Source organism: Ictalurus punctatus, chromosome 20, assembly GCF_001660625.3.
Source record: "Ictalurus punctatus breed USDA103 chromosome 20, Coco_2.0, whole genome shotgun sequence".
Classification (NCBI taxonomy): Eukaryota; Metazoa; Chordata; class Actinopteri; order Siluriformes; family Ictaluridae; genus Ictalurus; species Ictalurus punctatus.
In genome coordinates, this window is record NC_030435.2 from 20,837,392 (window position 1) to 20,861,278 (window position 23,887).

The window sequence follows — 23,887 nt, forward strand, 5'->3', positions numbered from 1 at the left end:
TGGTTTAGTCACTATATAAGCTAGTTGTGAATTTAACACGTTCTCTTGCTGTGCAATGAACAAAAAGGAGAAGAAGAAGAAGAAGAAAAACAAAAACCACTATTTATGTCTTCCTGGCTAAAAGACATTCTTGTGCACAATCATGTCACAGTATAGTAGTCAGTTAACCACACCCAACACTTCTGTAACACACACACACACACTCACACACACACACACACACACACACACACGCCTCATTATGGTGGGCTCCATTCGTCACATCCGATAATGCAGGCTTGTCAGAAGTGGGCGTGTGTAGCCTGCATGTGTGAGTGTTTAAAGCGCATTAGACCAAAAATTCAGAGTATATAAACTACACACACTACTAACTTTTACATCTAACTTCATCTAACGGAAACGCGACGAGGAGGAAAACGCACGAGATTGCTGGTAACTTTTCACATTCTCTTTCATGTATCTATTCTTTCTTCTGAAGAGGGGCTTTTTTAATGCTTTGATCTCACGCAAGGTTGGGTCCAAAATCTAATAATACCACGAGTACTAGTAAATAAAAATAAACATTCTTCAACAACATGATAGATAGGCTACAGCATGCGGCTTTAAATGCAATAGTTATTATAATAGGATAGTTATAACAGCCCATACAGCAGTCTTTATATATTATAGACTATATGAACATTTATATTTTGACTTTCACTTTTTTTTTTAGGACATAATGCGGAAACAGTGTAATTTCAAAGGTTCTGCCTCATTTCTGTATGCACTCTTGTATCAGAGTCATTCTGTTTTATTATTATTATTATTATTATTATTATTATTATTTTATTTTGTTTGATTTTGAAATAGATGAGATATTTATTATGCGGTTTGGGACACGACCCAAAGTGCACAGATGATAGAAAACGACTTGTGTAAATCAGACAGCATGTATACCCTGTGCTGAATTGCGAATACAGTTTTGAATTAGCTCAAAGAATATTAATATCAGCTCGAGTGATATGAACAGTACTTGTGGAAAGCTCCTACTGTTATTTCTATTTCATTTATTTTTTTTGGAAAGTGATCCACAGTACAAATGAAGGAGAGACAGCTCCGAAACGGACAAAATCTGGAGGTTCTGAGATTTGAACTCAGAACCTTGTGATCACTAGAGGCCCTTCCCAACACCTAATCTATCAGTGTTGATTTAGCACTTTAAATAGATATTAAAATCATCCTTACACATTTTAGACATAATAGTTCCAAACTGCACCTTATATTATCACTGCGGTGTACATCTTTTGTAGACCTCAGGCTTCCACACAATACAATACAGTACATACAATATGATACAATACGATACAATTTCAGGTCTTAATGCATTGTTTAATATTTGACAATACCACTGAATCTGCTACGGTACGACACATTTGAATTTAATTTTGTAGCTAATTTTGTATGGCATCTGAATTTGCTACAAAACAATATATTTCGGTTTAATTCAGTAGCCTCCAATGGAGGTGGAATAGGTGGAATGTATAGTTTAAAAATACTGTATGAATTTCTTTTTACTCACTATAATGTATGTTTGTTGCATCAATTAATGTGCCTTTTAAATTGTTGTGTCTATCCAAATTGTCAGATCGTTACATCCTTAAATGTTTACATGTTTTAATATGTATCTTTCACATGGAAATGTCATAGTGTTAGAGTACCTTCATGAACAATTTAAGATACAAACATGGCTTTTAAAGTAAAGATTTCTTGGTGCGGTAAGGTACATGTACATTTCCAGGTAAAAAAAACCCAAACAAACCTGGTACCACTTAAGCACCAAGGAATAGTCCCTTTTTTTCTGAGAATGTAGTGTAGCATTAATATTTGCAGTGTTAATTAGAGTCTCACAGAAAATATATTTAAATAATTAGGCAACTGAAACAGTTAAAGCAATAGATCTTTATTGAGTTTATTGAGTAGTATAAAATTATATGCTCATGTTGTTAAACTTTATTGCAAATAACCTTAAGCTGTGTTTCGTTTGTTAATAGGACTGGGCAATATATCCATATATTATCGATATCATTCTAAATGATTACTGTCATGTATTTCACGCAATGAAGGTTAGTATGGATGCAAATGCAGTTAAGAGTTTATTTAGAGAGAGGGTCAGGCGATCAACAAACAGGCATGAACTAGGCAAAGGAAGAATCGAGAATGAGTAACAAGAAACTAGATCAATAAACATGAATCAATATGAGAAACAAGGTACAAATGCTTGGTATGGTGATAACACGCAATACTTCGCGAAGTGCAAAGGGACACGAGGGGTTTAAATGACACACGTAATCAGGGGTGAAACACAAGACAGCTGAGAACAATGCTGAACACCCACGGGAAACACCCAATGACAATACAGGGGCGAAGACAGGACATAAACCATAACAAAAGCAGGTGTTGAAAGTAAACAAAGTCGATGTCACTGGAGACCCAAAAGCATGCGTTCGCTAAGAGCTCGCGCATCGGGCTCGCGCTTCGGGTTTCCGAGCATGCCGCATGCTACCGTGCTAGCTCAAGGGGAAATCATGACAATTACAAGATGCACTTTTCTGAGATATCGTTGGTATTGTGATGTATTTAAAAAAAAACGTTTTTAATAATAACTAATTAAATTGTACTGAATGGATGCCATTGATTTGACCTATTTTTAAAAAACATATTCTTCTTTGTCTTTGTAAGCATTAAAGAAAAGTATCGTCAATCTTAGTTTAACAGTTTTTTGTTTATTTTACTACTGTTTTGTGGACAGTTTGTTAGCTAAATTATATATCGTGATACACATTCTGTTTCGTAGAAATGTCCTCAAGTATCTTGATATGATATTTTTGTCATATCGCCCCCGCCCTATTTGTTAACTACTGTATAAGGTATAATACAAAATAAAATCTTGCACAAGTTGACGCAGTATTTAAGAAACCATTTGACACAGCTCAGACCATGTAACCTCTCCACATATGACTAAGTAATAATGTAAATTTGGCTCTTGTTGTTTCGCAACCTGTGTCAGGCCACACGCTTAGCCTTGGTCATGCTCGAATGCTCAGGGTCACAGATAACTCACTTCAGATATGTGTGATCGTTTAAAACAGTCTGTCTAATAACTTAAGTTCAAATGATACATTAATGATTAAGGAGAAAGTTCTCAGTATTCAGTTAAGTGGCTGCTTAAATTGAATTTCTTGGCCCATTCACAAAAATTAAAAATCACCCAGATGTTGATCACACCTCTGAGGTTGCCAGATGTTCCTGGGTTAAAGCTTTCTGTGCAGAGAAAATAAAATAAAAAAATCACCCAGGTGATGGTCACAACTCTGAAGTTGCCAGATTTTCAAGTTTTAAGCATTTGGTGTAGTCTGGTTCACAAGTTAGCTTGATTATCATTACAGTGCCTGTCTTTGTCAACTGTCTGGCATCTTACTCTACAGGCTTGCTGATCACATAGAAACACATTCACAACTTTTACATTTATCTAGAAATCATCTGTCATTGCTTCACACATGACTGATGGAATTGTGTAACTGTTCTCTCAGATGTTTACTGGAAGTGTTCATCACTGTCAAAATATAAATTCTCCAAATGCCTTGCACACATATATCCGGCTATACGACGACATAGCGGTGAGGAAGTTTGAGAGGTGAGGTGTTTTTATTGGGCGGTTTCATGTCTGGAGTAAGTTAGACTTATCTCTGCGCCCAGCCCTTCCCCTTTTGCATTCCAATGAGAGAAGTAAGGCTTAGCTTGCCAACAGCAACATGCAAAGAATAGGAGAGGTGGCAAGGGGCAGGGGGGGAAAGGTTAGATAAACAAAGAAGGGAGGATGAGGAGGTGACAGAGAGGAGGAAATGATGAAATACATGAACAAATAAAATGAGGATTCAAATAATAAAGTCAAGGGCAAGAACTGACTGCTTGAAGCGTGATGTTTAGGGGCTCAGTGATTATGGATCTGTATTTAGGACCGGAGTTCAAATCTTACAGGGGTTAGAGTTGATCCTGTATTCCTTTAAAAGTGTGTGAGAAGATGAGATGAAATAGAATATATAAACTGAAAATGTATCCGTTGTGGCTGTGCTGTTTTTTTGGGGGGGTTTTGGATAATATCGAGTGCATCAAAAATTACGATTCAAAAAATGAACGTAGGATTGAACCTGTAGTGGATTAATTTGTACTTTGAAGACGATATTATTAGGAGATGTCCTCTTTCTTGGCCATATCAAGTTTTTGAGGCCTAAAAGTTTTCGATTGCCTGGATATTTTGTTTTTACACATTATTCACATGGTGGAAACAAACTTCTACTACAGGTCGTCTAGGCATTTTCATTTTTTCTATGTATTGTGAATAGTTTTGAATTTGCACATATCAATTGGTATTTCGTACTGCGTAGTACATATCGCTATGAAACACTGAGGAGTCGGATTGAGAAAACTTGCCTGGCGGTTTGGCAGAACTGCACAGATAAGCACTATATGTGATGCACAATTACAAATAAAAAAATGGGGAAGTGTGACGCAGATAAATCGAACGCTGTACATGTTTAATGTAACGTATCTTAAAAGGTTTAATATAATGTAACTTTAATGCAAAGGCTAAACTGACATTAACTGCAGTTAAGTTCTTATAAACATAAGCATTACATTTTGATAAACTGTGAATCCTAAAAACTTCCAAACTTGAAGTGTAAGTGAGAAATATTTCTTTTCTTAAAAAAAAAAAACAAACAAAAAAACCTGTACATTGCAAATCTGTAATGAACGGAAAATCAAGCTTTACGTTGTCTGAGTGACGACATCTTCGGTCTGTGAATTTGCCCAGACCAAATGTTATAGCCTGATTCATCAAATGAATCACTGGATTTATAGGAATAAAGTTGGAAGAAAAGGCTTTAATTTCTAGACGTCATATATATTCTCGTCATATGTTGCATCATAACACTAAGGGTAAGGTGTCAGAGGTGGTGTAAAATCAGTGAGCGGTGATGATAAGACATCCTGTTAGTTATTGACTTCATAGACGCTGAACTCTTTGCCTGACATGACATGTAGATACATCTTGTGGTTTTCCCACTATATTCCTGCTCTCGGAGTCTCCTTCGAACGATGGATTATGATACCTTCACGCTTGCCCTGTGGAAGTTGTTGGTGACAACAACTGTGGTTTTTGGGTTTTTCTTCACAGCTCTCACAATGTCCTTGGCTGAACTATTCCATGTCTGGTTGTTAGTACACCAGTGGTTTCTTTCTTTTGCAGGACATTCCAAATACTTGTATTGTTTATCCCCAATGTTTGTGCAATACCTCTGATTGATTTTCACTCTTTTCTCAGCTTCAAAACGCCTTGCCGTTCTCCCATATACAGCTCTCTGATCTTCATCCTGGCTTATACTTTTTTAACAACAAATGCAGTCTTCACAGGTGTAACTAAAGGCTAAAAACAAGAGTAGATATTCAGAGCTATTTACTGTTTAAACAATCAATCTTAACAGGATAATAAGAAAAACCTGTAACGTCACATGTTACAATATTTTTGCTTGCCTACAAATTAGGTGGTCTGATACAAATTTAGTTATGGACTGTATAAGTTATAGCAAAATGATTATAAAAATGATACACTCACTTAAAGATTATCAGCCATGGATGTAAAGCTCATAATAAGATCTTGGCAATCATTGACAGGAAAAATGACAAAGATATGTATTGCTATGCTAGTACAGTGGCATTTGTTGTCCTTTTTTAGCATGTTGTTCTGGGTTTTATTCAAACACCTGAACTGTCTCCCACAACACCATCTGATCAGCGCTGGTTAAGTAAGTAAGTTAGGTCTTGTTGTGGTTGTACTGAGACCATCGTCTTGCACTCCAGCAGCTGCAGCCAGCTTTCCATCTGGCATCAGATCAACAGCCAGCCCTCCTTTAGATCTGTGACAGACGATCAGCCAAGAACCAGGCACAGATATTTAACCCGTAATGCCACTGGATTATGGATCACAGAGCTCAGGGATATTGTTTGTGCCGTTAATGGCTTGTAAGTGTTTTATTTCTCAGCTGGCGACAGAAAAGCACCAATAGAGTAAAAGGGACTTGGAGTGCAAACAGACATAGCAGTTTAGGACTTTACTGGGATTGATGGACTTGGTGTGGTTCAAAGAACAGTAAGAAAGGTTTCTGTGGTGTCTCTCTTTCTCTTTCTCACATTTTTTTTTCACTCTGTACAGCAGTTTAGCCTCTTTGTCAGTCACAACATGAAGAATGCCTCAGATTTATAGCGTGTCTCATAGGGACAATTCAGACACTGCACGTCAGCCATGGGCAACTTTTTATCCGTGTCTTTCCCAGGCACTCAGACAGAATACAGAATAGGGATGTAAAAATTTACCAGTTCAAATTGGTACAGCTGTGTGGTGATTACAGCGGTCCCTGCTTCCAAAATACACAGCTTATGCAAAGCCCATGTGGTATCATCCAGCCATTGTTCTTGTGGGGAATTTTATTTTATTTCTTTTAAATATGAGAAACTGTTTGCTGAAGCCAATGAGCTACATATAACTTGCAATTTAATAAGCTACCTAGTAAATGGGTTGCTAAAGCTAAACAGTTGGCTAGCTAACACTAGTTGCTTGTGTTACACTAAGCTGTTGTCATTTGATTAACTTAATGTAAATAGATAAAAAGCTAGCTAGCTTGGTTGTTAAATATTATTAGACTATTAAATAAAACAACTAAGCTACCAGAGAATGTCAACAGAACATTCAGTAAGTAATAGGTTCTAAGAAGGTTATGTAATGCTACAAAAATAACTTTTACCACAATATTTTAAAAACCTGTAGTAAAATTGTTAGCAGGGAAGATATTAAATAAGCTAGCATTCCACCAAGAAGCAACTGTTGCAGTAGCTAAACATCAGCTAGTTACTGGAGGACATTAGCTAAACATATATAGTTACTGTAGATAGCTAATTAGTTAGCTACATAAAATACATAACACACAACGTTAAATATTACTAGCTTTCATGGTACACCAAGAAGTTGGATTAGCTAAACATATATAACTAAACAGCCAGCCTATTTTACTCTATGAAATTCAGCACTAAATAAAACAGCTAAGTTACCAGAGAATGCTAACACAACACTCAGTAATTAATAGAGTCTAAGAAGGTTCTCTAATGCTACAGAAATATCTTCTCTGCAATATGTTTAAAATGTTAAGTAATCATGAAACTGTTGAGACCAAAAGTTTTAAGAACAATTTAAATTGGATTATACCATTGCTGTAGCTAAACATTACTGATACAAGCTAGCTAGCTAGCTTAACGAGAATAAATTAGCATGCCAAATTTTCCACACATTAATTCAGTTTAATATAATTGTATTTCTTTACAGTTGTACTGTACACTATAACATCAAATAGTACTAAGTTTGTAAGGATGCTAAGTGTAAGCATATAGTAGACTCCTGGACAATTTTTTATGATTAATGCAGTAGTTCTTAGGTACAAATCTATAATGTCCAGCTGAGATAAGTAAGAGGGAGCCTTGGACATAAACGGTTTTTAGGAAGTGCTGATATTTTGGGTGCACATCTTGTATTCAGATCATGTATTCAGAGGAGAATCATATGATACTGACAAAGATGGATGAACAAAAAATGAAAACCCTTCACTATAAATGAGAGCTAACTTCATTACAACCTTGGAGATGTGGGAGGGGTTCGATGAACTTTTGGATTCATTTCTCACAGCTGTGCATGGTTACAGTAGAGAGCACGCGGCTCTCTATTCTCTAAAAAGGGATTCTGCTGATCACGTGCTGTATTCAGAAGAAAGCAGCCTGCGGGGGAATTCTGTGCTTAAGCTGCTGCAAATGGTATTCGTTAATTGCTCTTAGGTCATGGGCCAAGAAATCCTAAAAACTCTCGAAATCATTCTCACACGCCATCCCTCTCCCCTTTCTCCCATAATGCAGTGCATATCTGGGTAAGTGCGGTCATGGTCACAGGAGTTGTGGTTTAGGGAGTCAGAGACATTCAGACTTGCATTCCACAATCCCCATAAAGCAGGCCCACACACACACACACACACACACACACACAAACACACACACACACACGCACGCACACGCACACACCAACCCCTAAGAATGTGAAATCATAAGAAAGGAAATATGAATATGTGCCATACATGTTGTTTGAAGATTACATAATGAATGGTGATATAAAGACATGTTTGAACATTAACAACCACTTGTAGCAAGTGTATAGTGGGTGGGTGTGTCCATGACTGTGTGTGTGTGTGTGTGTGTCAATAGTGTATTTAGAATTTTGCAGAATGTTTATGCTCCGAAGCACTCTGTGTTTTGGGAGGCCTGGGTTGAGGAACACTATGCAGTATGAGGATTGTCGGGAGGAAAAACACAAGAAAAGGGATAAAGCTGTACAGATGAAGGGATGCAGGGAGGGAGAGAAAAGTCTAACTAGAGGAAAGGAGATTCGATGGGAGCCGGGAGTCACACACACACACACACACACACATACACACACACACACGGTTCACATTAACGCACAGTTAACCCTTTCTGATCGTATGAGCTTTTATGAGGCCACAGAAACGTCAATGAGGCCATGAGGCTATATTCCAAGTTGTTCACTTTCACTGTGAAATGCAGCTGTGTGACGTGAATCACAAATCCACTGGGTTTTGGAGATAAAGCCAGATGCAGTTTAAGGCTCTTCAATGTTGTGCTTGTAAATTCGGTAAAAACAACCCCCTGTTTATAGGACTTGATGCATGAAATGAAGTTTATAGCTCTTGTAGAAAGAGTGATTATGTTAATAATAGTGCAGGAACAACAGCAGGCATTGTGATTCGGTCAAACCTCAGCAACGGTTTTGTTTTGCCGTCTCACATGGACACACACACACACACACATTCACATTCACCTCAGCTCAGCTGGCATGATGACTTTCTCAAGATCAACTTTTTTTCTACTTTGGAAATAAATAAATCTATACATCAACATTAGAGTCTGTGTGCAGTTTCTCCCTGAGTCATGGGTTTCCTCCTGGTTCTCTGGTTTCCTCCAACCTCCCAAAATCATCCCAGTTTCTAAATTTCCCCTAGGTGTGAATGCTTGTGCAAACGTGTATGTGTGTGTGTGTATGATGCCTTGTGAATGGACCAGCATGTATTTCAGATTTTCCTTCAGTGTTCGCAGGATAGGCTTCGAATCCACCTTAATGTGGACCATAAAGAGGTTACTTAAGATAAACAATGTGGAATCATTCTGTCTGAATTTACGTAGATTGGATAATTCAGGAAACTCAGACGGGTTGAGTAAAACACAAATCAATATTATTCATAGGCTTTTTGTCTTCCTGGAATTCAATGAATAATAATAGTCTTATTAGTAATAGGTTAATTTACGTACTATCTTTCCAATTCACACCAATCCAAGACGAAACACCAAAAATACTAACTAGAGTCTCTATTCTCTTTCAGAATTTCAGGATCCAGGATGTCAGTCAGAGACGGTTCAGCTGTCGGCCGCTTCCATGGCGCTGCCGCCAGCAACGGACAAGCAATACCTGAGAAGGAGGTGGTTACTAAGGAAACGAGGCAGGAGGGAGGCTGTCGTCGCTGGTTCCGGAAAGTTTGCCCCTGTTGCTGTCGCAGACAGAACAACTCCTATGATATTACGAATGAACTGGACACCATGGTCAAGGATGAAGAGAAAGTGACACCATTTTCCGAGCCTCCTCAACCTCACACAGGAGACAACGAGCTGGAAGGTGAGACCGCTAACTCAGATCTTTACTAATTAGCATCAGTTCAGAACAATCAGAACAGATTTAATTGGGGACGTTCAGTTTTATAGGTGTGACATTTGAACACACAGACTTGCAAAGAATCTCAACACAAGCTCCGCATCAGCAGTTTGAGCGGTTGGTCATGTGACCTTTCAAAGGAAAACATAAATAGAGAAATATTCATTTAAATACGAAAGACGCTCTCAGATAGCAATGGACAAAATGGTGGTTTCTTAGAGTTTATCCAAAACCTGGACAAATCACAAGCCTGGCAAGTAGATTTACTTTATTAGTTTTTTTTATTCGTAGCTGCCTTGTGGGCATGTAGTTTGAACAACCAAAAAAATTAAAAATGTTTAAAACTTGAAAATATGTGTTCACTCAATGTTATAGTGTAACTATTACACATGCTGCTCAATCTGAATCCGGATTTGATCTGGATTAATTAGCATTAACACACTGAAGAAATAGTGATGAAACCAAACAAAATTAAGACACTAACCAGACGTGCAACGTAAGGAGAGAGCACCTCAGTTCATAGCCAAAACATTCACCAGTGACTCTTTGTCGAGGCTGTAAATACATTCATATAACTCATTTGTTTCCCCTTTGTCTGTATAACTAGCTAACTAGCTTGCTATACACTATTACATTATATTAGATAGCATTTTTTAGCCTATTCGGTGTTCTGGGAAGCTAAAAGTCGGTCTGAGAAGCACATTAGGGGTTTTACTTTCCACCCCTGTGATACTATTACACCAGACACTTGTACTGCACTTTGCTAAATCTTTATAGACCGTGCTGAGTGACATCTTGACAGCTCATGCTATGATAAAATGTTCCTATTTATAAAATTTCCCACTTTTTTATATGTTTTTTGTGTCCACTTTTTGCTACACACCTCGTCTTTTTTCAGATCTGTCTCTGGTCGTACTCTCCATGGACCTGCTCAGCTCAAAGACTGGCCAAAATCGTAAGGAGCACCATACCGAGCAGTACTACGGCAATGAGCTCATCATCCGCCGAGGCCAGACCTTTCAGATTATGCTCGACCTTTCCCGCCATTTCAACATCAACACGGACAAGCTGCATCTGGAACTGAAGACAGGTCAGTGTGAGGCGTTAGATGCTTTTGTGACAGATAATATTTTAACATTACTTTGCCAATTGACTGACTTCATGCTGGGAGTGGTTATATGACCACTACGGTAGGGTTAGGGTTAGGGTTAGTATATGGCCACTATGATCTTATAGGTAGTTTACCTACTGGGTGCGAGTATGTATTAGGGTTCATTTTGTGACGCTAAAACTATTGAAAAATTAAACAGACTTTCTCAATATTTCTGTATAAAATTGATTTTATAAATAGGCTCATCAGTGTGAACCTGGTTAGAAAATTATTAGAGGAAAGTGGCAAAAAAAAAAAAAAACCTGTCTAAAAATCAGCTAGCTAACAGGTAAAGGTTGTAATAAACCACAGCAATTTGCCAAAAAATTTCATTAAAAAAAAGAAAAAAAGGACTCTTATTCTAGCAAAAAGCCAATACTGTAGACTCATTCCAGAAGTGTTAAATATGGTCAAGACATTGGACTTCTGACCAGAAGGTCATGAGTTCAAATCCCAGCAGCACCAAGCTGCCACTGCTGGGCCCTTGAGCAAGGCCCTTAACTCTTAACTGCTCGGTTGTGTCAATGAGATAAATGTAAGTCCCTCTGGATAAGAGCATCTGTCCAATGCGTAAATGTAAATAGATAAATAAAATCTCCTAGCAAAATACATCACCGTATCAACAATTACACACATTTTTAACTGTTTATTTGGCGCGTCCACCATACACTTTGCAGCATAGCTGCATAGCTGTCATAGCTGCTGTTGTAGAAGATTAATCAACACCTTTTGGCCAGTCAGAATAAAGAATTCAACAGTGCTGACCAAAACCAAAATGGGGGCGGGGGGAATCCAAAAAGTACCAATTCTTAGAGAAGATATATTGTATGTTCTTGTCTCCAAAATTAATGGAGCAGTGGGAGACACAGCTTGGTATTCAGTCATTGATAAGGACCTGATAAGGTCATGCTTTGAAAAAAAAAAGTTAAAGAATGAAGTTAATTGTAAACTTCAATTCTCATCTGTGCAAATACTACATTGTGCTTTAAAGGTTAATTAAGTAACTATGGAAACTGTTTAATTTCCCATTTGCTTTTAATCTGATTCACATTTCACAGTGTTACAGGCATGTGCTGAATGACCAACCTTGATTTCCCGATCCTGTAGATCACTCAGCCTGTAAGGAAATAAGAGGTTGCAACTGACTGGGGCTGACATTTATACATAGACTTATAATGTGGCAATGAAAGGAAGTGATTGCGGTTAGAGCATAAGAAGACTTTTCCTCTGCATGAGGGTGGGGTATGAAGTGAGGAAGGGTGGAGAATTTGTGATAACTCCTTACTGTCAATGTGTGAAATGCTAACAGAGAATAAACACGTGAAGTGTTACCCTCCATTCATTTCCCACAAGCGCATGAATTACATTATTACGTCTCATTGGTTGCAACAACTCAAATATTTTGGCTACTATCTCACACATACTTTTTAACGCCAGTTTGCATATCCAAGTGAGCTTGAGAAAATGAAGAAAAGTTGGCATCAGACTTCTCTATACTCCAAGTTCATAAAAGGCGGGTTACTGTATGTGTTTGCTCTATAATAAATCAATTGCCGAATGGACAAACATTCCTGGAGTTGTTTGTACTTCAGGTTAATAGAGGTGTAGCCTGATAGGCACTCTGTAAGCCTACAAAATTGAGAGGTTAAAGTTCAAAAAACAAAACATTGTCCATCACCTTCAACACACGCTCTTTTTTCCTTTAAAGGCCCACTGCCGCTGGTGTCGAAGGGCACGCACATCATCGTTCCTCTCGTGGAGGAGCTGCAGGACCTGTGCTGGGAAGCCAAGATTGTGGAGCAGAACGCCAATCGCATCAAGCTGTCAATCAACTCTCCTCCCACGGCTGTCATCGGAAAATACAAGCTCACAGTCAGCACCCGGAGTACAGAAAGCGAGCGTGTTAACGTCTATGACCCCGAGAAAGATGTCTACATGCTCTTCAACCCCTGGTGTGAAGGTGAGATATGCAAAGAAATAACTAAACACATTTTCCACAGGGTAATATTTTCACCTAAAAAACCTCATGTGACTAACTGCAGAAATAAAAACAAGTAAAAGCGTTAAAATGATGTAAAATAAATAAAAAAGAAGATATATTGGAGAACAACAATAAAACGATAAAAGGAAAAAAACTGTACGTCTACCCGAACAACAATAACTAACGAAATTCTAAAAACAAAAATTGTCAGCATTCCTACATACGATAATAAATTGTTCCTAAATGTTCTTTACTTCATTTATTAAGATATAGGTATTGTTAATAAAACCCATGCAGCTTGTCATGTTACTGAGAAATCGTAAAGTGCAAACTGTCCTGAAGACCATCCTGTGGTCGAAAACCTACTGGCTGTTACAAAGCACTGGCACTGGAGACTCCTTCCATAAATGTTAAATGAAATGTCTCCTTACACCAAGCAATCATCACATGTCAACACATGTTTAATAATAATTAGGCTTATATGGATCATGTGGTGCGTTTGCCATACGAGTCCCTGTGATTTAGCGGTTACTATAGAAACTGTGACATATTCCAATAAGTACATTAATAACATTAAGATTAATAAACCTGTGATTTTGCTTAACACTGCTGTAAGAGCTGCTTGTATAGAAAATGACCAGTCAGAATTGCAAATTCAACAGACACAACTCACATGTCAGAAGCTTTTCATTTGCATATTAGAGAGTTTCCCAGATATTAAAGTTTGGCTTACAGTACATTACCTTTTCTTGCATAACCTGCTGACATGCCTTTAAGACATTTCAGATAATTATGCCTGTTTGTTTTACTTCTCTACATTTGTCTCAAAATCTTGTTTGCTTGGCTGAGGAAAAAGTCAGTGTGGATTATCATGTTTTCATACTCCCTACCTCCCTCTCTCTCTCTCTCTCTCTCTCCCCCTTTCTTTCTCTGATTGTCTGTCTCTCTCTGTCTCTAACTCTCCTTTTGATGCTGAATTCCGGAGACGTTGCGTAAGGAAGCAAAGATGTTCCAAATCTCCAGCAGAGCTCTAATCTTCAACTCCTCTCCTTTTGCAACGTTTTCCCCTCTCCCCTTCATCCCGTCATGTAATTTCCCAGCTTGTGTCTCTAAAAATCCGATTTTCCTTCACAACCTTCACTGAAGAGCACCCTTTCTCTCTCTTCCTCTTTCATTTTCCTTTCCTTATAGCATTGTCGATATTTCCTTGACCTATGCTTTCGCCCTGTACATGCTTGCTCATTTTAATTCTGATCTGTGCTTCCTCTATTCCTCCACTGCCCTCCACTTACATTCCTCTGAAAATCATCCCCATGTGTGAAGAAAGAAAGAAGGAAAGAAAGAAAGCAGCCAGTGTTCTGCTCGACGTAGTCTGTGTGTGGAACAGAAACACCGGAAAGCACAGCACCCCACCTTGCCCTGATAAAGTCACACAATGAGAGTGTTTCACACTGCAATCTCACTGAAGATTTCCAGGCATTGTGTGCCCTTTAAAAAAGTACAAACCTAAATCTTCCTTTATGTTTCCCATTTTTCAGACGACCAAGTGTATATGGACGACGATGCTGAGAAAAAGGAGTATGTGCTGAACGACACTGGGAAAATTTACTACGGCACAGAGAAGCAGATCGGCGCTCGCACGTGGAACTTTGGACAGGTGCATTGAGGAGCGAGAAGAGCTCACGTAGACTTTTGGGTTTAATGAAGACCATTAACCCCATAAACTCCCATTCTTCCATTAACTAGCTATCTAAAGTTAGCAGCAAAAACTTCGAACATCTATGAATACAAATGAAAAATCCTCTCAGAAATTCTACCTTATTTATCTTGTCAGATTAGCGTGTTAGCTAACTGGCTTGTGAAGATTATTCAAACGTAACTCCCAACGTTACATTTCTCACTTTCATGACTACGTTTTCCTATTATATATTTCATCGTATTTACTGAATAATATGCTATAATAAGATGAATAACGGAGTAACAAGCCAGAGCATCAAAGAGCTGACAAATTAACAGTTGTCGCCGTAACTTCTTAGCTAGCTAGCTAGCTAGCTAACTAACTTTAGCAGTAGAATTTATGAACAGTACAAATATATGTTAAAATATGTAGCGCTACAGGGCTAATCAAGGAAGCTCATATTTATTCAGGTTAGCACTGTGCACTATGCACATGTAAATATCACACACTCATGTCAAAACATTCGTCTCGGTTCAATTTTTATTTTTATTTCTATTTATTATAACCTCTTCACCACCACCAGCTCTTTGGAGTACAATGAGGAGTTTGTTAACAATATACATTTATGGAATTTAACGGACTTTTAAAGCCACTCCTAAGAGAGGGAGAGGAAAAAAAGAAGGAAAGACAACGAGAGATGAATAATAATAATAACAATAAAATAAATACAGGAGAGAAAATATATTTAAAGGATATTAAGCATGTGCACATCAATAAAACAAAACACAATTTGTCAGCAAAACATGAATAGGAGCAAAAAAAAAAATCATTTAAAAAGAGGAGAAAAAAACAATAAGAAACAATCCGGTGGAATAAAAACAACGAAGCAGATCGATTTATAGAATGAATGATACTGAGTAGCAACAGTTGTAATGGCGAGATAGTGGATCTGTGATAGATGCGTGTCCTATATTCTTTTTATTTTTGGCCAAACTATTCTTTTAAGGTTCTGGTAGTTATAACCTTTGATATACACATATATTTTACACATTTTAGTATCTATAATACTGAGCAACATTCTCATTTCTAGTCTATTTGTACCAATCGTGTGTCTCTCTGTTCGTGTTTCTCAGTTTCAGGAAGGGATTCTCGAGGCCTGTTTGTATGTGCTGGAGAAGAGCGAAGTTCCTCCATCAGGTCATAGAGATCCAGTGAACGTGGTGCGAGTCATATCCGCCATGGTGAGTGAACTTGAAGATATTAAGCCACACTCATGATTTCAGTATTCTTATGCTTAAAAATATTCCTTTAATACTGTACTAGGTTCGTGCAATACTTTTTTTGACTACCAAATATGGTAAAGAGAACTCAAACAAACAAACAAAACAAACAAACAAATAAATAACGCTAAATTTTGTGGTTCTCTTATCTGTCCTTTTGTGTACTTTGTGTTTTTATTTTATAGTCTATCTACTAAGTTGTAATTACTCTACAGTCTGGGCTAGAAAGAAATCAGCCCTGGCCTCACTTCTTCATGCCGCTCTGTGTATATTTCTTACCGCCATTGTGTAAAAAATAATCCACCTTAAGACGTTTGTTAACGGCAAATAATCTCATCCGGATGGCGGAAATGAACATTATGCTGATATCTTTATATTTATGAAAGACCAGCCGGCACTGAGTATAATATCGGTGAAATATTATTGTAGAATATTACTGTATAATTAAACCTCAGCTGATTCTGCAGTATGTGGTGAGTTTCTGTTTATCCTGTCATTGGTCTTATATGGACAACCTCCAAAACAAACAAACCTTTGGAAAAGATCGACTGCCAAATAAATATTAGATAAAATATGTTGCTGTTAATTAAATTCAATATTGGCATCACACTCAGAACACCGTGCATGTACAGCGTCTTTACTTTGTCGTTGAGCCAAATATTTTTTTCTTTGGCAGTAATCTTCCACAAGGTATTGCAGTTTTATTTTTAGTTTACCACATAAACCCTTTTGTACAGTATGCAACACTGGATTTTACTCCTGGCTTGGAGATGCTATTTAAAGACACATTTTTAACTCGATATTCCAGATCAATTCTCCAGATGACCATGGAGTTCTGGAAGGAAACTGGTCAGGGAACTATCTAGGTGGGACGTCTCCTACGGCATGGAGTGGCAGCGTGGACATTCTCAAGAAGTATCACAAAGAAGAAGGTGTTCCTGTTAAATACGGCCAGTGCTGGGTCTTCTCCGGGGTGACCACCACAGGTATGTGTGCGTGTATGCAGGGGTCTCGACACTATGTCTCACTACTCTGCTAGGATATTCATAGCTGCCACTGGCCAATAAGAGCATGTCCCTGGACCCAGGACCCTGCTGCCAGTTTGTCCCAAAATACCCTGACCGCATTCCCAGCAGTCCTCCACACTGTGGCCCTGACTCATGTGTTACGTGTGTGTGTGTGTGGGTCGCTCTCTCTCTTTGTATTTCTCACGCCACCTAAGGGCCTTACCAACCCAACAGAGTCTGAGTTATTTCATTATCTGATTAATTCGCTGGCCTGGGAAAACCATTGACATGGTGAAATTTTGGCAAGTGCTATTTATAGATCTGAACATGACATGGTTGCCTGAACTTAGTTTCTCTTTTGCATGCAGCTTAACCACATATAAGAGTCCCCAAAAATAAAAAAATAAAAATAAAAAAAGGGAGAAAATTGCATTTGAAGATTTTATTCTAGAGCATCACAGACATTTTGGCAGCTGGTATCTGATTACAAGCTGTGTTTATTAGACTGGATCAGTTTCGCTATGGTATGAAACTATGCAGAAACTTGATAACATGATGTTAACTGTGTGACCGAAGGTTTTAGACATCTTTACACAAACAAACTTTTTTGACCACTGTGGCAAACTGGCTCCCTAGCTGAAAATAACCTCGGTTAGATCAGAAAGTAAATAAAAACATTTCCCCATTTGTTTTGTGAAATATACTTATTATTGAAGTTTTGTGAAGCAGAAAAAAACCCCACATTTTAGCCAAAAACAGTTTGTCTTGTTTGGCTGTATGCCAGGACTTTTTGAAAAGTTATTTCAGACCACCACACACGTTTACTCAGGTTCTCTCTCTTACCCACTCCACTTCCTCTCTCTTTCAGTTCTGAGGTGTCTTGGTATCCCAACTCGGAGCGTAACAAATTTCCAGTCCGCCCACGACACTGATGTCTCCTTGACCACTGATGTGTATTTTGACGAGAATATGGAGCCAATTAACTCCCTCAACTCCGATTCCGTGTGGTGAGTTCGACTATTCACGCCGATACTAATCACCAAATCACTCAAAGTGTATTTCAGCCGATTGTAAATACGCATATAGAATGTTGACATTGTCTTAATGAAAAGACAACGAAGAAAGAATGTACAGTATAACTCTTCTTAACCCAGTGGTTGAATTGTACAAAATCAAGACTCTTTAGAAATCAGCTAGGTTGCCTGCTAATGTAATTTATTTGTTGGAGTGTAATTTAATTTAAATACAATCCTTAATATTATAATCTCAAATTTTAACACTTTTTTTGTCTTTTGGCTTGGCCAAAACTCTTACATGTTCACGTTCCTGGATGGTATTAAAATAACGACATCTGATGTGATATAATAATCATATATTATCCAAAAAGGTTGTAAAAAAAACCAATGATTTTACAATGATGATGAAATTTTTCATATTGTTAATTGGGAACATTATAACACAACCTTGAAATTCTCCCTCTGGCTCAAGCTTTACCTATTGTAAAGCATCTTCCTTCTCATTAAGGGCTTCAGTTTTACACAAAAGGCTGTTGTGAAAACCAGACAAAGAGTCCTCGATGACCCCTTTCCCCGTCTATATTCCACTTCTTTGCTCTCTCTAGGAACTTCCATGTGTGGAACGACTGCTGGATGGCTCGTCCTGATTTGCCACCCGGTATGGGAGGCTGGCAGGCTGTTGACTCGACCCCCCAGGAAACCAGTCAGGGGACGTTCCGCTGTGGCCCCGCCTCCATCATGGCAATCCGCACGGGCCAGGTTTACTTGAAGCACGACACACCTTTTGTCTTCGCTGAGGTGAGTACGGAAAGGAAAATAACCATCAGTGAGTGGAATGGATGCTATAATCCCTGTTCCCTGTTTGTTCTTCTTACTAGCACCAGTAACACCAGTAAACTTTGATGGAGTCCTTTGAAAAGACTTTTCCAGCTAACGTTATAGCCCTTACAACCAACCATATACATACTGTAGTTGTGCAAATTTTGAATACTATTTGTGGATCTATATGCAGATAAGATTCTATGCAAAAACAAAACAAAGCAAAAAAGAAATCTCCATCCCTCAAGGTCCAAGTTCTATTGTACCACCTGGAATATCTAGCTAGTCAAAGAAATGATAAACAGTTAGAAGACAATAATGTACAGATGGCTCAAACTTATCCATGGACTATCACATGCGTCAAAATGCACCATGTCATTTTAGGTGAACAGCGATAAGATCTACTGGCAGAGGAACCTGGATGGCACTTTCTCTCAGATTCACATAGAGAAGAACGCTGTGGGACGCTGCATTAGCACCAAGGCTGTTGGCTCTGATCAGCGTAGTGACATCACACACCTGTACAAACATCCTGAAGGTGAGCACACACAGACAAACACATTTCACACAGTACATTCTGTACACTTTTAATGACATCCGTTTATCAAATTCTGCGCAGTAAACAGATTTACTTATAATAATGTACCTGTTTCGAAGTCATTAGGTGATTACGAAACCCTTAACGAGAACTATTCAGTGCAGAAATGGTCTGGGATGAGGACTAAGAAGAGCTGTTCATGTGAATGTTATTGCTTTAAGGGCTCGATTGATCAGAGCACGTATTTAAGAATACAGCTGGAGATATTAATACGTAAGGCAGATAATCAGAACCGAGTCTCTGACTTCACCAGCAATGTTTAATGGTGTAATGGCTCTGCGTTTCCACTGCATCAGACACTATCGTCTGAACAAGGTGAGAAACAGCAGAGTCATCTGGGAAAACTTTGGATTGCGTTATGTGTTAGTGTTGATGGGATAGTTTTGTCAAGGCAACATGATTCCTCACATGTGTCATCATGTTCATGGCTTTCATCCAGCACTTATGCCTAGAGGTCCATTTCCCTTCTTCAGCTGCCTAAACTGTTACAAAAGCTCTACTATATTACTCATTACTCAGCAGTGGATTTACTATCCAAAATAGCACTGATCCAGGTGATCTCCTCTGATATTATGAATCAGAAGAGGAACGACTGCGGTGAACCAAGACGCTTAATGCTGGAAAAAGAAAGATGGTGTCATCCTGATTACGGAAACATTTTAAATTAGTCATTTTGAGCCCGATAGAACGTAAAAAAGGGAGACGTTGAAGAAGGTTCTCGAAGTTAGCTGCTGATATAGTGGCCAAGAGTAAAGAGCTTAAACTTCTAAGCTTAAACTTGTAGTCTTATCATACTTCACTAAAGAAAGTGATAATAGTGAGCTCACATGGTAAAGAGATATCACAAGACATCACAACTTTAATACTGATTTCTCATCTCCTTTCTAGGCTCTGAAGAAGAGCGTATCACCGTAGAGACGGCCTGCCGCTATGGCACCAAGCCAGACGTGTACGCATCGGCAGCAAAGAATGACGTGTGTATGGAGGTGCGGGTGGAAGGTGAGGGGCCGCGCATGGGCACCGATGCCCACCTCAGGATAATTTTGAAGAACCAGAGCGAACAGCCTCGCAAGACCACGCTGCACAGCCAGGTGGCTGTGATGTACTACACAGGTGTGCTGAAGGACACGGTGAAGACTGAGAAACTTCCCGTGCATCTCATGCCAAATGAAGGTGAGCTGAAGAGAGTGCGCATGACATGAAACAACTGACAATAGAGCTATGAAGATGACAATAAATCATGATAAATATAGTACAATTAAATAAAAGAATTTGTCTGTCAAGTTTTTAGGTCATACAATTCATACATTTTTCTGTAGTGATAAGTCACGCAAGAGCAAAGGTCTTTCCCATGTCGGAAAAAAATACTTACACTGGAATTACTAAATTAACATCTGTTTTACTTTGTTGTTACTTTGTGATTTAGCTGTTACTATAGAAGCAATAATGTAATACAATAAGGGCATTAATGCAAACCTGGGATTTGAATGAATAGTGTCAGAGCGCTGTTATAGAAAATGCATGATCACCTTCTGACCAATCAGATTTGTCGAATTTGTTGTTGTTTTCCACCAGAAAAAGTTATAGACTGGGTGCTGCCCTACCAGCATTATCAGAACCAGCTGGTGGACCAGGCGGCGCTGATGCTCACTCTGTCCGGTCGAGTTAACGAAACCATGCAGGTGCTGGCTTCTCAGACCAGCTTCAGGCTGCGCACGCCAGACATCCACATAGAGGTGAGAAAAACGCCTAATACCAACTGATAAAAATACCTCCTGTGTTTTAGTCGTTTACGTTCAACAGCTTTAGGTGATATATATATATATATATATATATATATATATATATATATATATATATATATATATATAAATCAGCATGACATTTTATTAGTGTTTGGAGCTTTTATACACAATACGTTCTGTTTTTCTAGCCTCTTGGAGAGGCCTATGTAGGGAAGGGGGCCACGGCCAAGCTGACTTTCACCAACCCGTTACCATGCACCCTGCACAACGTGGTACTGCGAGTGGAAGGTCTCGGACTCAGGAACCTCCATCCCATCAAAGTCGGGTAAGAAAATTTTAAGGTGCACTTATTAATTCTCATTTTCTCTTTCTTGTTAATGTACGTTATAACACAAAGGTACACCACTCTACAATCAGAATAAATAGCAGAAGAGACTTTTAGTTCAGGGTTCCCTATTAAGATATACACTATATGGATGTCTAATTTAGCCGTGTAACAGTAAAGTAGCCAAAATATCTAACCATCTTCTCTGATATTAACAATATAAACCTGTACTTATGGAAATAGACACACAAAGGTCATTTCAGTGCCTGTGGATACTCCTAAGGGCAGTTGTGTACAGAGGTGAAGCTGGAAGAAATGAAATGAATTAGTGTTTTGGTTTCAGACATTTATACTACATGGCCCAATGTTTGTGGACACCTGACCATCACACCCAGACTTTATGTGGATGTTCCCTACAAAGTTGCAGCAAATGTTGGAAGCACACAGTTGTATAGGATGTCTTTGTATGCTGTAGTATTACAGTTTCCCTTCACTTGAACTAAGACGCCCAAACCTGTTCAGCATGGCAATGCCCCTGTGCACAAAGTGAGCTCCATGAACACATGGTGCTCAGGTGTTAGTGTGGAAGAATGTTCAGGGTGTGATTGGTTAGCTGTCCATACGCAATTTACCATATAGTGTAGATTTTATCATTGTTCTTATGTTAAAATGGTGTTCACAGTATAACATGTTTATATAACATTATAACATTAAAATGCACCATTTTTGACAAGAACAGAACAGACTTATATACATGAGCTTATATTATTGATGTGTTCCTCAGCGATGTGAGCAAGCATGCCACGGTGACGGTGACGGAGCACTTCATCCCCTCTGTCGCCGGGACGAGGAAGTTGGTGGCTTCTCTGGACTGTAAACAGCTCTCACAGGTGCACGGCGTCGCCGATATCATCGTACACGAGTGACAGTGAATGTACTCTCGACAGTGTACAATCTTTTTGGTACACCTTTTTTTTTTTTTTAAACAACACTTCTGTTTGTATGATTTCTTTTCATTTCAGTTACTGAGCCATATTAGACTTGTAGTACTGAAGCTGTGATGCTGTGGGATGTAGAAATTATTACAGATTATTAATCTGACCTCTTTTCTCTGAATGTTATGAAGCGAGAGAGGGAGATTTACATATTTAATTTAACACTGCATAATGAAGTGCTAACATCACGGAGTACTGAGTGCCCACTGAGTGCCCTCCACTAATATTGGCACCCTTGGTAAATATGAGAAGGCTGTGAAAATTTGTCTTTATTGTTTAACCTTTTGTTCAAAACAATTCACAAAAATACTCTGCTCTCATGGATATCAAACAATTGCAAACACAACACAAGTTTATCAAAAAAACAAAACAATCTTTGTTAAATATTGGTGTGCAACAATTATTGGCACCCTTTTAATCAATACTTTGTGCTGCCTCCCTTTGCCAAGATAACAGCTCTGAGCCTTCTCCTATAATGCCTAATGAGGTTGGAGAATACATGGCAAGGGATCTGAGACCGTTCCTCCGTACGGAATCTCTCCAGATCCTTCATATTTTGAGGTCCATTCTGGTAGACTCTCCTTTTCAGTTCAGCCCACAGATTTGCTATACGTTTCAAGTCAGGGGACTGGGATGGCCATGGCAGAACCTTGATTTTCTAATGATTTTTTTTGTTTAACCTGTGTTGTGTTTGCAATTATCTGATATCCATGAGAGCAGAGTGTTTTTTGTGAATATTTTTTAACAAAAGATCAAAAATGTTAAACAATAAAGACAATTTCCCACATTTTCCTTTGCTCATATTTACCAAGGGTGCCAATATTAGTAGAGGGCACTGTACTTAACCATCTCTGTATTAACGTGTTTGTAAGAAAAATAACAGAAATCCAGTATTAATGTGACCTGTGTTAATTACAGCTAGACTAATCATCCGCATATTTTTTTAAACCTTTCATTAGAGATAAATCCAATTAATGTAGCTCTTGCTTTATTTATCAACATACACTATTTTTTTCAAACAAATGTTGTATTTTATTGTTAATAAATTGACATACTACATTGACTAATTGACATGGCCAGAGGTTGTTGATTCCTTACATAAGAACAGCAGGTTTCCTCAACCTTGTAATTAATCCATTTAAGAAAAGGTGTTATTTAACAAAGAGAAACATAATAGTTGATATGGTGAAGGTTTCGATGTTGTAAGGAGATGTTTATTTAATGTTTATGGAAGGAGTCTCCAACGTCAGATAAGTTTTCTGAAAAGGGAAAATCTCCAGGACAGAGGAATTTGCGCTTTCTGGTTTCTCTGATTTTTACTATGACCAGCTGTTTTTTTGTTTTTGTTTGGTCTCAAAAGAGAAAAATAGGAGGCTGGAATTTAACCATTGGCAAGTTACTGTGGTATAAGTGGAATAAAACACTGTTCTTCCTATTACA

The 23,887-nt window shown here is 38.4% G+C and overlaps 1 protein-coding gene across 1 annotated transcript; it reads left to right on the plus strand.

Moving 5' to 3' along the window:
* Positions 1-273: 273 nt before the first annotated feature.
* Positions 274-23,514, plus strand: tgm1l1 (transglutaminase 1 like 1). Its single transcript, XM_017496217.3, has 14 exons — positions 274-432; positions 9,528-9,817; positions 10,752-10,943; positions 12,712-12,963; positions 14,523-14,641; positions 15,796-15,903; positions 16,751-16,928; positions 17,818-17,956; positions 18,571-18,763; positions 19,169-19,322; positions 20,271-20,555; positions 20,958-21,118; positions 21,316-21,452; positions 22,237-23,514. The coding sequence occupies exons 2-14, from the start codon at positions 9,544-9,546 to the stop codon at positions 22,376-22,378; spliced, it is 2,334 nt and encodes a 777-aa protein (XP_017351706.1). The 5' UTR covers positions 274-432; positions 9,528-9,543; the 3' UTR covers positions 22,379-23,514.
* The last annotated feature ends 373 nt before the right edge of the window (positions 23,515-23,887 follow it).